Source organism: Anomaloglossus baeobatrachus, chromosome 1 (genome assembly GCF_048569485.1).
Source record: "Anomaloglossus baeobatrachus isolate aAnoBae1 chromosome 1, aAnoBae1.hap1, whole genome shotgun sequence".
Lineage (NCBI taxonomy): Eukaryota > Metazoa > Chordata > Amphibia > Anura > Aromobatidae > Anomaloglossus > Anomaloglossus baeobatrachus.
This window is the reverse complement of record NC_134353.1, coordinates 474,923,179-474,941,497: the sequence shown is the minus strand read 5'-3', so window position 1 is coordinate 474,941,497 and position 18,319 is coordinate 474,923,179. Positions and strand designations below refer to the sequence as shown.

At 47.0% G+C, this 18,319-nt stretch overlaps 1 protein-coding gene across 1 annotated transcript in view; it reads right to left on the bottom strand.

Moving 5' to 3' along the window:
• Positions 1-18,319, bottom strand: part of LOC142308314 (F-BAR domain only protein 1-like) — a 132,908-nt gene that overhangs the window by 73,967 nt on the left and 40,622 nt on the right. The window contains exons 6-12 of the mRNA XM_075347093.1: positions 15,595-15,656; positions 15,385-15,544; positions 6,308-6,404; positions 6,161-6,205; positions 3,027-3,099; positions 2,907-2,931; positions 1,937-1,994 (exon numbers count right to left, since the gene is read on the bottom strand). Of these exons, the coding sequence (XP_075203208.1) occupies positions 1,937-1,994; positions 2,907-2,931; positions 3,027-3,099; positions 6,161-6,205; positions 6,308-6,404; positions 15,385-15,544; positions 15,595-15,656 (520 nt within the window). The remainder of the gene's footprint in view (positions 1-1,936; positions 1,995-2,906; positions 2,932-3,026; positions 3,100-6,160; positions 6,206-6,307; positions 6,405-15,384; positions 15,545-15,594; positions 15,657-18,319) is intronic.

Sequence of the window (18,319 nt, the reverse complement as noted above, 5' to 3'; positions counted from 1 at the left end):
TGATACATGCTGCCCACAGTTTTGGCAGCATGTAACATCTGACATGTTCCCTTGCAGTACTCACATACACATTGGATTGCTGTTGGCTGAATAATTTGTTTGGCTGACAGACATCTCCCTGGACTCTTTCATATACAGTTTGCTTGGTTTGGTCAAGTATTCATGTGTTCTCTAGTATAAACCTGATGCCAGACTTCTCTGGCAGTGGCTTATCAACCAATAAACAAAGATCACTTGATAGAAATCCAACGTCACAAATCTACCTTTACTCTGTCATTTTTTGTGGGAGAATTTGGACATCGATGGCTGCTAGCCAACATCTGTTGTCTTTACACTTATGTGTATGTAGTGTTAGGCTATGTTCACACATGGCTTTTTTGCTGCTTTTTTTTAGCTGCCGATTTGCATTGGTTGTATGCAAATCCATGCTAATGAAAAGCTTCTTTTTACAGTGCTAGCAAAGTCTATGAGATTTCTGAAAACACACAGATTTTTTTTTTTCTTCCTGACTTTTGCCAAATACCTGCGTTTTTGCTCTAGATTTCAAAGAATGAGCATGTCTATTCTTTGTAGCGTTTTTGCAACGTTTTTTCTTTGCTACAACCCATTTTGTAGAAAAACAAAAAATAAAAACGTAGCAAATCCGCACCATATTTGCCACTAAAAAAACCCAGACCAAATCCGCACTAAAAATGCAGATGGCTCAAAGGAGATTTCCTGCCTCAAGATCAGGTTTTGGTTAGGAAAAAAAAAAACAACTTTTGAAAAAAGCCCTGTCTGAATATAGCCTTAAAAGGGAACCTGTCTGGCTGCAAATTGCTAATCCCTGCCTAACTGTCCCTGTATACACTAGCATAGATAAAGAGATCTTTAGAAAAAGTATTTCTAAAGATCTTATATGTTAATAAGCGAGAGGACGTTATACACCCAGACTAGCCGCCCTCTTAGTATGGTAACACTGCCAAGGACTTCTGAACAATGGAGACAGCGGACACAGGTACGCGTGACACCGCTAATAATTGAGTAGCGTGTTAGCATGCCCCTGTGGGCGTGCTACCATGCTAAGAGGGCGGCTAGTCGGGGTATATAATGCCCTTGCGGCTAGTCCCCACACTCATTAACATATAATATAGAATCTTTAGAAATACTTTTTCTAAAGATCTCTTTATCTATGCTAGTGTATACAGGGACGGTTAGGCAGGGATTAGCAATATGTACCCAGAACTGCTCGTGGTACTGGGTGCAAATTGGACCTGACAAGTTCCCTTTAAGTTTTTTGGGACAGAAAGGTCTCTTCAATTATCCGTTATGTAGGTCTCTATGCACCACTTAAGAAATGTTAAGTTTCATTGATTCAGTGACTATATCCTGTAACCATGAGTAGCCTTCTGTGATCCTGAATGAGTATACCCTTAGTTACAAATACTTTCAGTAGCAGGACCCAAAAAAATTCAAAGATGAAAAGCAGTGCAAATTCAGAGACAATACCAATAGCTCGCCTTAGCTGGGCTACATCTTGTTTTAATAAGTATTCATTTTAAAAGACAAATACTATTCAAATTGTAGGGAACAGCACAAAAGATCCAATATACTAGTAATTGTTGGTTCTGTAAATCTTCTTGACGCATGGGACATAAAAAGTGACATGCTGCATCATAAATTATACCCTAATAATAAGCGAAGAGGTTCAACAGATCCTCATAAATTAATAAGAAAGCTACTAAAAATGATCATCACTTATACGGTAATTGTATTGCTCTAACAGGAGACATCATGCTGGAAGCAGTCAGTTTGTGAATATTACTCAGAAGATTGATTTAATAGCTGCCATAAACTACCCTGTACTTTTCTGATATAAGGACACAATCATTGCTATGTAATTCCCCAATGTATTAAATTAGGTTGATGATTTGAAGACCTAATAAAAAAAGGATACTGGTTACACTGTCATCAGGTCGCCTTGTAAACCCTTCTTCATCAATATCTGGAAGATCCTACGGCAAAATAAAATAAGTGCTGCCATTAAATATAAACCATTCCATTCCCAAATCATGTAATAAAGAACTGTCTTAAAGGGGTTGTCCATTACTTGAACACCACCTTCTTAATTGCTTGATGAAAAGAAGAAAAGCTTATCAGTTCCCTTCCATGCCGCCACTGTTACAACACTGTGGAAGAGCAGCAGGGGACGTCACTTGTTTGGCCTCCACGTGGCAGGGGAGTATAAACTTTTCTTATTTTACTTAGGGGGACTCAGGCATTTAATAAGGGGTCTTTCAAAAAGTAAATAGGGCTGACAGGACCGTGCATGTGTTTCTGTGTACATGCACGCTCATATTCAGAGTGCGAGCTGTACCGGCTGAGGTCATGTCAGACTTGTATGAGTCTGACAGCGTATCACCGACACAGCCGCATACTTCTGACAGGAACGTACATGTATTTCTGAAAGACATGCATGTTCACCATACTAACCCCGCAGACACTTGCACTGCTTTCGCCGCCCACCGGCCATCCTGCCGCCTGTGATTGGTTGCAGTCAGCTGACACGCTGCTACTCAGGGTGGGGGCGCATCTAGCTGCAACCAATTAAACGTGCCGGTGGGCGGCCAAAACAATGAATATTGAATTGTCGGCTCCGGAAAGGAAAAGCGTGACACAGAAGGAGTTTGCGGCCATGACACAGCCTCGGGTGAGTATACTGCGCGCACTTCTTCCCCCCATATCCCCTCTACAAACATTTTTAATCTCCGGATTCTGGTCCTCAGACTTATATGGGCACCGGAATCTGGATTTTTTGTTCAATCCGGCAGGGATCCGCCGGTTCCGATCAGCCCTAAACAACCCCTGTAAGACAATAATTTAAAGTAATAACCAATGAAGAAACATGTTATGTTTTGCTTTCTTACCGCACAATCTGGCTCTGTGTGTTCCCTGGGAGTGGTGATGGGGAACAAATGAATATAAATAAATGAGAGACGATGGCAGCTATAAATATTTGGCTTTAAAAAGTAACTGCTGACTCTTACACAGGGTGTGGGTCCTTCTCCCTTCTACTTAAGCCGCGGATACGAAAAGGCTTTGACCATGTACGCTTTACACCTATGGGTAAAAAGAAGAAGAGCCTCATGAAAAAGATATGATACCGGAACAAAAGGCTAAAGACTACACAAAAACATTACTTTATCTGTGATGAAGCGAATATGTTCAAGCTTACGGCTCTCATCATATCACCTTATTGCTTTCCAGATTTTAATGCTATAAAAAGAACCAGATCACAGCAGGAGAAAGTAAACAACTTCCAAAAGGAAATTTCTACCTCTTGCTGTTTTCTGTTCCTGTTTTTAAGCTAAAAATACAGGAGTGAATACAGACCACAAGTATCCTTAATATATGAGCCCAGCAGAAGGCGTCCACACATGCAGAAGCCGATATATGTCAGTGTTCAAGTCTGCTCCCCCAAAACAAAAGTACAAAATAGAATTCTTGTCTTGTGTTCTTAAGGGAAACCCGGTGAGATCATTAACCTGTTTTCCAGATTTGCTCCACAAATACCAAATATATCATTTATTTGGGTTTTATGTCTGTTCTACAGCTCCAAACTCATAGTTAAATGAATGGTTGACTGTTAGGAGGAGGAACCAGCTCTCCCTAAAGGGATTGTCCACTTCTGGATAACCTCAGCTTAATCAATTCAGAACCCTAATTACAATTAAAAAAATAAACCTATGCTCACCTCTAGCCTCAGCGCCGAGCCAGCTATTATGTCATTGCTGTTCCCAGTAATTGACTGGCATCACATTCATGATGCAGCCAATGAGCACTGCTTTTTGACAGCAAGTCATCAATATTCTGCCCTGTCAGATGTGTTTTCTGATAAAATAGTAAAGGCTGCTGCAGATGAGCAGTCACTTATTTACTGCAGCCTGTCACATCACTCTCAAGGTGTTGCTGCAGGTGCTGACTATAGCTTGATGTTACTTTAATTGGGTTTAATGTCATCTTCTTAAATGGATACATTTGCAAAAATACAGTGGAACTTCGGATTACGAGTAACCCGGTTTGCGAGTATTTCGCTATACGAGCAAGCTTTGCTCTACGAGCAAATACTCACCGCACACACTCCCGGTTCCGTACTTTCACCACGCTCTGATCGGTACTGGCTGCTTCTTGTGGTCCCAAGCACATGGATCCGGTAACAATCGCAGTCGGTGCAAGGGCTGCTGCCGTCTGTGCTTCATATCGGCGGGCGCTGAGTTCTCTCTCTGCACAACTCACAAAGGCAGCACACTGACCAATCAGAGGCAAGCGGCTCATGTGCATGACATCAGCGCACTGGCCAATCAGAGGCAAGCGGCAGCTCCTGCATCGGCTGCGATTGTTACTGGGTCCACATGCCTACGGACTGCAAGAACCAGGGAATGAATGAATTCACCGCATGAATAATGCGTGTGTGTGTGGTGTGTGGTGTGTGTGTGTGTGTGTGTGTGTAAAATGGCAAAATAGGAAAGTTGTGGAACAAATTGTTGTCTTTGTTTCACTTATTTCCTATGGGAAAATTTGCTTTGATATAAGAATAACTTGGATCACGAGCGCACTCCCAGAACGAATTATGCTCGTAATTCAAGGTTCCACTGTACTGTAAACACAAGAAACATTGCAATTTAACTCCTAATAGTAAAAACAAACAAACCAAAAAACAAAAAAAAAAAAAAAAAAAAAAAAATCGGTTCCGTTCAAGAATGGAGGAATTTATTATTTTTTTAATCTGATTTACTTTGAGTTGCCTACATTAGCAACCACCTTGGCAAAGTGCTGTTCTGAAGCTGGCTGGACTGCTGAATCAAACCATCTTCAGTGCTCCTGTGCTCCTCCAATGCTATTTTTGAGGTGTGTTCTGCCAGTGATAACTGGATTTCAAAGCACCACTCCAGCATTGGGTTTTTGGAGTGGTGCTTTTAATCTAAGGTTCCTGCCCCTAGTCTTCTACTCACAATTCAAAGTCTTCACCTTTTGCCAGCGTTGCTTCGTCCCCATGGAGCCATCTTGTGACCTTAACTTCTGACTAGCCAGAAGTTGTGTCAAGTTCTCAATACAAGTCTATGAGAGCTAGAATAAGGCTCACAGAGATTGGAATTTAAGAGTGACCTCCGGCACAGTCCATGAAACACTGGAGCATCTGGCAGGTCACAAATTGCAGAAGGTTGACTACAGCGACACTGATAACAGATGAAGAAACTAGAGAGAGTAAAGGTGGTGTCACACATAGCGACGCAGCAGCGATCACGACCAGCGATCTGACCTTATCAGGATCGCTGCTGCGCCGTTACATGGTCGCTGGTGAGCTGTCAAACAGGCAGATCTCACCAGCGACCAGCCACCAGCGATGCGTGGAAGCGTAACTAAGGTAAATATCGGGTAACCAAGGAAAGCACTTCTCTTGGTTACCCGATATTTACCTTAGTTACTAGGGTCCGCCGCTCTCACGCTGCCAGTGCCGGCTCCCTGTTCCCTGCACTCCTAGCCAGAGTACACATTGGGTTAATTACCTGATGTGTACTACAGCTACGTATGCAGGGAGCCGGCACTGGCAACGTGAGAGCGGCTGACGCTAGTAACTAAGGTAAATATCGGGTAACAAAGGAAAGGACTTCTTGGTTACCCGATGTTTACCGTGGTTACAGATTACTGCAGGCTGCCAGACGCCGGCTCCCTGCTCCCTTCAGTTCGTCGCTCTTTCGCTGTCACACACAGCGATGTGTGCTTCACAGCGGGAGAGCAACGTCCAAAAAAAATGAAGGACATTCAGCAACGACCAGCGACCTCACAGCAGGGGCCAGGTCGTTGCTGGATGTCACACACAGCGACAGCGACGTCGCTGCTACGTCACAGAAAATGGTGACTTAGCAGCGACGTTGTTGTCGTCGTCGCCGCCGCCATGTGTGACACCACCTTAAGTATAAGACAGGGGGCAGGGGATTTCGATTAGAAGCACCACTCCAGGGCTGAAAATGGAAAAAACAAACAAACAAAACAAACACCTTTAATAAGCTAACTGCATAATTTATAAATGTATTAATCATTACACAATGGTACGCTGTGCATATAAATCTAACATATTCAAGCATTTTGTATTCATTTTCATAGATAGTAAACTATGTACCTTCTAAAGATGTTGGAAAGCGGAAACCTTCAAATTCCACAGCCTCTGAAATAAAGAACGCAGAAAGTTAAAACACAAAGAAATCCCTCCAGATCCGCCATTACTACTTTTCTACTCAAACTACCTCTATCTGCATACAGCGCTTACCGGGCCGCTCTGTTCCTGTCCCATTATTCTCTGCAAACTTTCGGATCAGCTTTTCTATGGCCACATTTTCCATGTTGTGTTTGAACTCTTCCTGAACCTGAATAGACAGCAAAAAATGAAGACAAACCGAAGCCAATAACCTGCGTGGTAACACAGCAGAGCCGCCATCTAAACCTGACAAAATAATTTTATGTCCTTTATATTTTACAACAATGCAGCCAGTATGGGAGACCATGTAATTTAATTTGGATGAAAAACAAAGAAACAGCATTTTGAAAGTCTGTACGTTCATTACAATGTGCTCAATGTGCCTTGGAACAGAGGAATTTTTTTTTTTTTCCCCTACATATGGTACATATACCAACTAAGTAACACTAAGAATGGTAGTGGAGCGAAAACAGTGTGTCAAATTAGAAATATAATCATATTGCCAAGCTTGTTGCTTCAAAGCCTAGCTGCTGCAATGAGCAATAGTGGCACTGTTTCCATGAAAAAAAAAAAAAAAAAAATATATACAGTGGATTTGTAAAGTATTCAGACCCCTTTAAATTTTTCACTCAGTTTCATTGCAGCCATTTGGTAAATTCAAAAAAGTTCATTTTTTTCTCATTAATGTACACTCTGCACCCCATCTTGAAAGAAAAAGTAGGATTTTTGTGTACTCACCGTAAAATCTCTTTCTCTGAGTCTTCATTGGGGGACACAGGACCATGGGTTATGCTGCTGTCACTAGGAGGCTGTCACTAAGTAAACATAAAAAGTTAGCTCCTCCCTAGCAGTATACACCCCGAGCCGGAGGCGGGCTCAGATCAGTTTGGTGCACAAGCAGTAGGAGGAGTACCAGAATCACCATACATAAAACAAGTTATAACTAAAATAATGCAGCCGTGCGAACAAGAGGTCTATGAACATAAGACCGCTGAAAATAGCAGGCAAATGCAATTAAACAACCAAAAAACCAAGCAGGGTGGGTGCTGTGTCCCCCAATGAAGACTCAGAGAAAGATTTTACAGTGAGTACACAAAAATCCTACTTTCTCTATCGTTTCATTGGGGGACACAGGACCATGGGACGTCCAAAAGCAGTCCCTGGGTGGGAATACCGAAACCCGCAGATAGGAAGAAAACAACAACCTCCCTCGGCGGGCTTGTACTATAAATGAATGCTGTCACCCTATTACAGGTGTGCAACTGCTGCCTGCAAGACCTTTCTCCCAAAACTAGCATCTGCCGATGCTTGGGTGTGAACCTGGTAGAACCTAGTAAAAGGTATGCAGGCTAGACCAGGTGGCGGCCTTGCAGACCTGGTCGGCCGACGCCTGATGCCTAATCGCCCAAGAGGCTCCCACTGCACGGGTAGAGTGCGCCCTTACCCCCCGCGGCGGAGACTTGTCCCGAATCCGATAGGCCTCTGATATGGCGGAACGGATCCATCTGGCAATTGTGGCTTTGGATGCCGATTCACCCCTCTTGGGACCAGAAGGAAGGACAAACAGACCATCCGACTTACGGAACGGCGCGGTTCTGGAGACATAAATTCTAAGGGCGCGCACCAGGTCCAGGGTGTGCAAGGACCTCTCCAAGCTGTGAGAGGGGCCAGGATAGAAGAAGGACGGAAGAACGATTTCTTCGTTAAGATGGAACGGGGAGACCACCTTTGGGAGAAAGGCGGGATCTGGCCGGAGAACCGCTTTGTCCTGGTGAAAAATCAAAAAGGGAGCACAAGAGAGCTGCCAGCTCTGACGTCCTTCGAATAGAAGTGATGGCAACGAGGAACACCACCTTCCAAGACAGGTGAGAAAGGGAAGAATCCCGCAAGGGCTCGAAGGGGGGACCCTGAAGTAACCCTAGGACTAGATTAAGGTCCAACGGTTCTAGAGGCCGACGATACGGCGGGGCCAGGTGGGCAACTCCCTGGATGAAGGTCTTAACCTTTGGGCGAGAGGCCAGTGGCTTCTGAAACAGGATAGACAAAGCCGATACCTGGCCCTTTAGTGTGGCGAGCAAGAGACCCGCATCGAGGCCCGACTGCAAGAATGCCAACAGGGAAGGAAGGGAGAAGGCGAGAGGAGAAGAAATGCTGTGCTCTTCACACCACCTGAAGAAGACCTTCCACGTGCGGTAGTATATTCTTGATGAAAATGGCTTCCTGGCTCTAATCATTGTCTGTATCACTCTTGAAGAAAAACCAGCCTGAGCTAGAACCCAGGATTCAATGGCCAGGCCGTCAAATTTAGGACCTTTGAGTTCTGATGGAAAAGAGGTCCCTGCTGCAGGAGATCTGGACGGTCTGGAAGGCGCCACGGAGCGTCTGCGAGGAGCTGAGTAAGTTCCGCGAACCATGCTCGCCTGGGCCAGTCCGGAGCCACCAGGATGACTGGTAGTCCTTCTGCCTTGATCTTCTTGAGTACCCTCGGGATCAGAGAGAGCGGAGGGAAGATGTACGGGAGACTGAACTGGCTCCACGACAGGGTGAGGGCGTCGACTCCTAAAGCCAAGCGGTCGCGGCACCGCGCTACAAATTGCGGAACCTGACAGTTGAACCGGGAGGCCATTAGGTCCACATCCGGAACTCCCCATCTGTCGCAGATCTGGTTGAAGACTTCCCGGTTGAGGGACAATTCGCCGGAGGCGAGGCCTTCCCTGCTGAGGAAGTCCGCCGCCCAATTGTCCACGCCTGGGATGTGAACCGCTGAGATCAGGGAGTGATGACATTCGGCCCAGTGCAAAATCTTCCTGACTTCTCGCATCGCCCAGACACTTCTTGTGCCTCCTTGGTGGTTGATGTACGCCACCGCCGTCGCATTGTCCGACTGGATCCTGACCGGGCAACCCTGTACTAGGTGCCGAAACTGCTGCAAGGCTAGCCGGATGGCTCTTATCTCCAAAATGTTGATCGGGAGACAAGTCTCCCGCGGTGTCCATCGGCCTTGCGCTGTGTGATGCCGAAACACTGCCCCCCAGCCCTGAAGACTGGCGTCGGTGGTCACCATCTTCCAGTGGAGCGGGAGGAATGACCTTCCTGACGCGAGGTTGCGTTGATTGATCCACCAACGGAGTGGGTGGCGGGTCTCCGGCGAAAGATGAAACCTGCGGTCCAGAGAAAAGGGAGATCTGTCCCACTTCTTCAGCAAGGCCAGCTGGAGGGGCCGGAGGTGGAACTGTGCAAAGGGTACCGCTTCCATCGCCGCCACCATACGACCGAGGACTCGCATGCCGAACCTGATGGAAACTTGGCGCTGACGCCGGAGAGCGCAGAGGCCTCGTTGCAGGGAGGACATCTTCTCCTGTGTGAGGAAAACTCGCCTTTGGGTGATATCGAATACCATGCCTAAAAAGGTGATCCGACGGGCCGGGGTCAGAGAGGACTTCTTCCGATTGATCAGCCACCCTAACCGTGAAAGGGTGTCGATCGTGACCTGAACCCCAAGACGACAGTCCTCGAAAGAAGAATCTTTTATCAACATATCGTCCAAGTACGGGATGACCATAACACCCCTGGAATGTAGGACGGACATGGCAGCTGCCATGATCTTCGTAAAGACCCTGGGGGCGGATGCGAGGCCGAAAGGAAGAGCCGTGAACTGGAAGTGATCTTCAGCTATCGCAAAGCGGAGGAACTGTTGGTGAGAGGTGGCTATAGGGACGTGAAGATAGGCGTCTTGAATAGCCAGTGATGCCAGGAATTCGCCGACCTCCATGGACGCGATCACGGACCGGAGTGACTCCATTCGAAACGGCCGAGGCCTCACCGACCTGTTTAGAAGCTTTAGGTCGAGGACGGGGCGGACATAGCCGTCCTTCTTGGGGACCACGAAAAGGTTGGAATAGAACCCCTTGAAACGTTCTGCGGGAGGGACTGGTACCACGACTCCGGCTCGGAGGAGGGAGTCTATGGAGTGAAAGAACGCGAGAGCCCGCGCGGGAGACTCGGGAGGGCGAGATAGGAAAAAACGTCTCGGTGGCTTTGCTTCGAATTCTATTTTGTAGCCTGATGTGATGATCTCTCTGACCCAGGCATCGGCGGTCAGGGGGATCCACACATGCTGGAAACGAGACAGACGCCCTCCCACAAGTCTGGCGCTGTTGCGCGCCGACCACGAGTCACTTGGAGGAACGTCGGCGGTAGCCGGAAGAGGATTTCGTGGACTGGCGGGGACGTGAACGCCAGGCGGGATTGGTCTTGAATGACGGGGTCCTCCTGTCTCTCGGAGGAGAGCGGCTTTTTCGCGGCTGGGGAGTGGAGTTGAAGCTGCGAAAGGGCCGGAAACGAGCGGTGGGGCGCAGATTCTGGAAGCGCTTGGGGCGCAATTGGGGGAGAGATGTACTCTTTCCTCCCGTTGCATCGGAGATCAACTGGTCCAGCTTATCTCCGAAAAGACGTTCCCCTAGGAAGGGCAGGGAAGTCAGTGACTTCTTAGAGGCCGCATCCGCGTTCCAGGACCGGAGCCAGAGGGCTCGACGGATGGCCACATTGTTGCTGGCGGCCTGGGCCGCGCAATTTGCAGACGCCAGGGCTGCATTGAGCAGGTACTCACCCGCGAGGGAAATCTGCGAGGCGATGAGGACCAGGTCCGGATTGGCAGGAATGGCGCGGAGACCGCAGCGTAGCGTGTCCGCCCAGGACATCAGAGCCTTCGCAACCCAAACCGAGGCAAAGGCCGGTGAGAGGGATGTGCCCGCTGCCTCGAAGGCGGAACGGGCCAACCTGTCAATAGTACGGTCCGTGGGGTCCTTGAGAGACGTACCGTTAGTGAGTGGAAGGACTGTGTGAGAAGACAGGCGGGAGATTGGGAGGGGTCGACCACAGGGGAGCCTGCCCAATCCTTTCGAAGACCCTCAGGAAAGGGATAATGCAAATCAATGGACTTACCGCTGGTAAATACCTTGTCCGGCTGTTGCCTGTGGCTGCGCAGTAACTCAACGAATTCTGGATGTCCGCTGAATGCGCTCTGGGCCCGCTTCATCCTTTTAAACGAGACCTGGGTGCTCTGGGAGGAGACGGGGTCCACCTGTACCTTTAGGGTCTGGTTTACTGCTTCTATCAGGCTATTCACCATGCGCCGAATATCAGCCGCCTGCTCTGAGTCCAGCAGGGGTGCTGCATCGGAATCATCATCGGAACGGTCAGAAGACTCCCTGGAGGAATGATGGTCTGGACCTGGGGATGAAGGTGAAACCTGGGAAGAGGCTGAAGACGAGACCTGGCGGGTCCGCTTCTGAGCAGCAGAGGAGGTCCCTGCAACGGGGCTCACCTGCTCCGGAGGCGATTGCGTCGGGTCTGCGGGAATCTGGGCGAGCGACGGCAGCAGGCGCAGTGCTTGCGCGATGGTCCGAGAAGCCTCAGAGAGGGAATCTACAGACTGGGACAGAGACGCTAGCCAGTCGGGGGGGGGGGGGGGAGGTTGGACGCAGGGCCCTGCAGCATCTGGCGCTGTGGCGTCTGCGGTATCAGAAGCGTCGGCCGCAGAGTCCTGCGGAGGCTGCGCGTCTGTAGAACAGACGGAGCATAGTGGGGCGTCCTGGCCCTGGGAAAATTTGGTCTTGCAGGAGGAGCATGCAAAAAATAAGGCAAAGGGGGCCTGCTTGGGTTGGGTGGACTTAGCATTAGGCATGGTGAAAACAAGTACTCTCCCTGGTGGCTGCTAGGAAGGAGACAGGAGAGGGTTAACTCGTCCCTAAACTCAGAGAACGCTACCTAGTGAGGGCTACTCCTTAGGAGCAGAGCTTACCCAGGTCCTGCGTGCTGCCCACCAGTCCAGAAGAGGGAGTCCAGGAGTGAGCTGGCCAGAGAGAGGGAGAACGCCGGCGCGCTGCAGCCTCAGGGGACCAGGAACAGGCTAAAATGGCGAGGGGACGCTGGAGGAGGCTGGGGGAGGAGCAGCATTCCGGCGCGAAAAACCCGGAGGATCCACAGCCCCCACCACAAGCCAGGAGGCAGAGCGGTGGGAGGAGACTGGGCCAGACGACCGGCGGCCAATAGCGCTGCAGCGGGGGCGTGGCTAGGACGCAGAGAGACTAGGCCGAGACCGGGGCCTAAATTTTGGAGAGGGTCGGGGGAAAGTGAAGGAGAGGAGCGGTCCTACCTGTTCTCGGCGGCGCCGGCCCAGCTACGGATGCGGTGCAGGCAGGGCGCCCTGCCCTTGCCTGTGCGCAGTGCCCTCAACCAGGAAGTGAAGCAGCGCCGCACCGCAGCGCGTGTGTAATCGATGGGGCCCTGTCACGCTGCCTTCACCTGCAGGGGGGCTGCTTCCCCCATCATGATGTCCACTTCCCTGCCTCAGCACGCTCTCCCCCGAAGTCCTCAGTCTTCCTGGTTGAGGGTACTTAAGCAAGCATTGTTGACCTTAGGGAGATCAACATATCCACTGCGGAGACACCATCACGTGTTTCTCAACGCAGTGATTCTAGAGCAACGCCCCCTGGGAAGTATGCAAATAAGAAATCCGCGGAGACACCTTCACGTGTTTCTCAACGCTGCCAGGAAACTAGCCAGGTCTTTCACCGGGAAGGAACAACCACGGGAAGGGCAGTCTCCAGTCAAGGAAACCACCTATACCAAACATGGTATCCATCCACAGACAGCCGTATTCCTACTCCACACTGATGAGGGGCAAATACCCCGAAACGGCTGTCTGTGGATGGATACCATGTTTGGTATAGGTGGTCTCCTTGACTGGAGACTGCCCTTCCCGTGGTTGTTCCTTCCCGGTGAAAGACCTGGCTAGTTTCCTGCCAGCGTTGAGAAACACGTGATGGTGTCTCCGCGGCTTTCTTATTTGCATACTTCCCAGGGGGCAATGCTCTAGAATCACTGCGTTGAGAAACACGTGATGGTGTCTCCGCAGTGGATATGTTGATCTCCCTAAGGTCAACAATGCTTGCTTAAGTACCCTCAACCAGGAAGACTGAGGACTTCGGGGGAGAGCGTGCTGAGGCAGGGAAGTGGACATCATGATGGGGGAAGCAGCCCCCCTGCAGGTGAAGGCAGCGTGACAGGGCCCCATCGATTACACACGTGCTGCGGAGGTCCCATCCCTGCTGTACTCCCCTGTACGCCCTTTGGGGTGATACCGCAGGGCGAATCAGGGGTGCCCACAACAACCTGCCCGCACGCGTAACCCCGGGAGTGGTACCACAGGGATGGACGGGGGAGAGGGCACGAAATCTCAAGCCCCTGCGACCCTGGGGAGTGGTACCCACAGGGCTGCGGAGGATGAGTGAAGAGAATACCTGCAGAGAAAAAGAAGACAGGTATGACAGTGATGAGCGGCGCCGAAATAAAAGAAAAAAAAAACGCAAAAACACAAATGGCTGAGGGGGGCCGAGAGGCCCACATCAGCCTCCTACGACACTAATCTAAAACTGATCTGAGCCCGCCTCCGGCTCGGGGTGTATACTGCTAGGGAAGAGCTAACTTTTTATGTTTACTTAGTGTCAGCCTCCTAGTGACAGCAGCATAACCCATGGTCCTGTGTCCCCCAATGAAACGATAGAGAAAGACAGATGTAGAAATTTTTTAAAAACAAGAAAAACTAATATATCACTTGGTCATAAGTATTCATACCCTTTGCTCAGACACTAAGTCACATGCTGTCCATTTCTTTGTGATCCACCTGGAGATGGCTCTACTCCTTCATTGAAGTCCAGCTGTGTTTAAGTAAACTTATAGGACTTTATTTGGAAAGGCACACACCTGTCTATAAAAGACCTCACAGTTTACAGTGTATGTCAGACCAAATGAGAATCATGTGGTCAAAGGAACTTCCCTAGGAGCTCAGAGACAGAATTGTGGCAAGGCACAGATCTGGCCAAGGTTACAAAAGAATTTCTGCAGTACTCAAGGCTCCTAAGAGCACAATGGCCTCCAAAAATCGTTAAAATGGATGAAATTTGGGATCACCAGAACTCTTCCTAGACCTGGCCATCCAGCCAAACTGAGCAATCGTGGGAGAAGAGTCTTGGTGAGAGGTAAAGAAGAACCCCAAGATCACTCTGGCTGAGCTCCAGAGATGCAGCAGGGAAATGGGAGAAAGTTCCACAAAGTCAACTATCACTGCAGCCCTCCACTAGTAGGGCCGTTATGGCAGAGTGGCCCGACAGAAGCCAAGACATATGAAAGCCTGCATAGAGTTTGCAACACAAAAAAAAAAAAAAAACATGAACTCCCAGACTATGAAAATAAGATTCTCTGGTCTGATGAGATGAAGATAGAATTATTACCAAAACGTTCTAAGCGGTATGTGGGAAGAAAACCAGGCACTGCTCATCACCTGCCCAATACAATCCCAACAGTGAAACATGGTGGTGGCAGCTTCATGCTATGGGAGTGTTTTTCAGCTGCAGGGACAGGACGACTGGTTGCAATTGAAGGAAAGATGAATGTGGCCAAGTACAGAGATATCCTGGAATAAAACCACTTCCAGAGTGCTCTGGACCTCAGGCTTGGCCAAGAAGACAATGACCCTAAGCACACAGATAAAATAAAGGAGTAGCTTCAGAACAACTCTGACCATTCTTGACTGGCCCAGGCAGAGCCCTGACCTAAACCCAATTGAGCATCTCTGGAGAGACTGAAAAATTGCTTTCCACCAACGTTCACCATCCATCCTGACGGAACTGGAGAGGATCTGCAAGGAAGAATGCCATAGGATCCCCAAATCTAGGTGTGAAAAACTTGTAACATCATTTCCAAGAAGACTCATGGCTGTACTAGCTCAAAAGGAGGGTGCTTCTACTCAATACTGAGCAAAGGGGCTGAATACTTCTGACCATGTGATATTTCAGTTTTTCTTGCTTAATAAATTTACAAACATTTCTGCTTTTTTCTGTCAAGATAGGGTGCAGAGTGTACATGAATGAGAAAAGAAAAAAAAAAAATCAACTGTTCTGAATTTACCAAATGGATGCAATGAAACAGAGTGAAAAATTTAAAGGGGTCTGAATACTTTACATATCCACTGTATATATTATATATAGAGCACATTTTACTTCTCCTGTTTAAGCACATTGCCTCTATTGGAGTAAACAGCTCTTCTATGAGGAATCCGTTCATAGCAAATACATGGATACACTTACCTGTCCAATCTGTACATGAGTATCTTCCACTGAATGCGAATATGCTGAAACAAGCCGCTTCATTTGTGTGAGGTGAGCTGCCTCTGTGTCCTGAAATAACTGAACGGAAGCACAATTCATAGTCCTGATATTCCTTGTAACAAGGTATAGTCTATTAATTCTTTAGCAGTGGATATCATAAAGCTAACTTTCAAGGGCAAGATATTCCACAAATTTAGATCAAGTGGTTGTTCGCTGTTCACATATCCATGTACACATTCAGTTTGCAGCTTCTGTTTTAAGAACAGACATATGGAATTCATGTGCAAAAGTGAGCGTTTGCATCAGCTATGCAAATGGAAGCAGAGGCGCCATTTATTATTATGGGAACCTCTACTTTTGTTCTACGAACAGTACCCAAATGGACTTAACAATAATCATAGGGGCCCTATATGTCCGTTTGCATAACTGATGCGAACTATCCTTAAAAGAAAATAATTAAATAATAATAATAATAATAAATAATAATGAAATACTAATAATTAAATACTAATAAGAATAATTAAATAATAAAAATAATGCTAATATTAATTATTATTATTATTTTTATTATTATTATTATTTCCCTTTAATGACAGTGTGATTTTTCGCTTTATTGCTTCCTTTCTTCCGAGAGTCGTAACTTTATTTTTCCATCAATCTTCGCATATGAGGGCTTGTTTTTTTGCGGGAAAAGTTGTACTTTTAAATTAACCCATCAGTTTTACCATATAGTGTACTGGAAAACAGAAAACAAAATTCTAAGTGTTGAAAAATTGCAAAAGAAAAGTGTGATTGCCTGATTGTTTTTGGAGTTTTTTATTCACTATATGGTAAAACAGACAAGTCAGTATTATGCATCATGTCAGTATGAGTTTGTACATACCAAAAAAAGTACAGGTTTACTTTCATCTAAGAGGTAACCCCCCCCCCAGAAATTTGTAAAAAAAAAAAAAAAGGCACCATTTTCCATGCCCCGTAGAATTCTCATTTTTCAAGATCTATGGCTCAGTGATGGCTTATTTGTTGAGTCTCGAGCTGACGTTTTTAACGGTACAATTTTTGCACAGATGTGCAGTTTTGCTCGCCTGTTATTGCATTTTGTAACGACCAAAAAAAAAAAATATATATATATATATATATATATATATATACTTTTGGCGTTTGGAAATTTTGTTTTGCCGCTATGCCGTTAACCAATCAGGTTATATTGATGTTATATTTTGATAGATCAGGCATTTCTGAACATGGCAATACCAAATGTGTATTTTTTTTTAACTGTCTTATTTTCAATGGGGCGAATGGGGGATGATTTGAACTTTTAGGTTTTCAAGATTTTTTTTTTTTATTTCTTTTTTGGTTTATTTTACTAGTCCCCATAGTCTATCACTGCAGGGTCTGATCGCCTGTGCATTTCTGTTGATCAGAGCTGCACAGCTCTGATCAGCAGAAATTCAGCATTCCTGTTAGAACTGGTGCTCTGACAGGAAATACGTCATGATGGCGACAGGAGTCATCACATGTTCTGTCGCTATCATGGCAACCATCGGCTCCCATGATCGCGTTACGGGGCTCCGATGGCAACGGGGAATGGCGTGTTCCCTGCTGCGGCCATTTAAATTGCGCTGTCACATTTTGACAGCGCGATCTAAGGGGTTAATAGGCGCAGGTGGATCATGTCGGCTGTTCAAATCAGCAAACATGTGCAGGGATCACCGCCGGCTCACCGCAGCAACCGGCGATTAGCCCGACATGACAAAGGGTGTATTGGTATATTACTCCTCCATTGGAACAGGCCAATGGAATGTGCAACTTCGACAACCCCTTCTCAATCCAGATGTTTGATCAGTAAAATAACAATATTTATATTAACCTATGGTGCCAGCACCATTCCAGCGGTGTCAACCTGCCTCTCACAGGAATCACGTGACATGGTTGTGTCACATAATCCCTACAGCTAATCAGAGCAGAATTTGCTCTCCTTTCCTATGGACATAATTGACATCTGGCAGAAGTGAGAGCAGCACAAATCTTAACTCCCTTGTATATGTCCGACTGGTCTGAAAGAGGGGACTGTAACGACAATGCTGATTGGCCACAGGGATAAAAGTGCCAGCAGCGGAGGGAGTACAAGTTTTTCTTGAAAAATGCACGCGTTCCCCATAGACTTCTATTATACTCGGTAAATGAGTCGAGCTTGTCCGAGTGTCAAACTGCTCATTACGAGCCCCCAAGCATGGTAGTGCTCACTCATCACCAATATCAACCCATCAGTTCATATAATCTTCTTTATACCTACAGAACATTCTAAATCCTGTGCGTCTTAAAGAGGTTGCCCTCTTCAGAAATTATTCATCACTGGGTGGAGTTTGTTATAGAAAAACAAACAAACCGCATTTTACTCACCATCCTCAGCTTCAGTGCGCCTCTGCTGCTGCTCTCAGTGTGTAGTACTGGCTGTGGCGCTAAAAATCACACTCAGCTCTATGATAGGGTGTCACTGATGGGACCTCAGTGCTGTAGCAAATACCACACATCGGGAGGAGCAGTGCCGGACCCATGGGCGTTGACTGAGTACAATGTGGTTTGTTGTGGTTATATATATCTCTATCCATCTAATATCTATCCGTCTCTCTATCTATATCCGTCTCTCTATCTATATCTATCTCTCTATCTATATCTATCTCTATCTATCTATCTATCTATCTCTATCTATATCTATCTATATCTATCTATATCTCTCTCTATCTCTCTCTATCTCTCTATCTCTCTATCTATATATATAAAAAAATTGCATGAGGGGGATCAAAAGGTGTAACCCCTTCAAGTGTCGCACTTAGTTGTTGCTTCGCGTCATACCTCACCAGTTATTCTACTTTTATGCTCCATCTACATCCGAATTGTCGATTTCCAACAG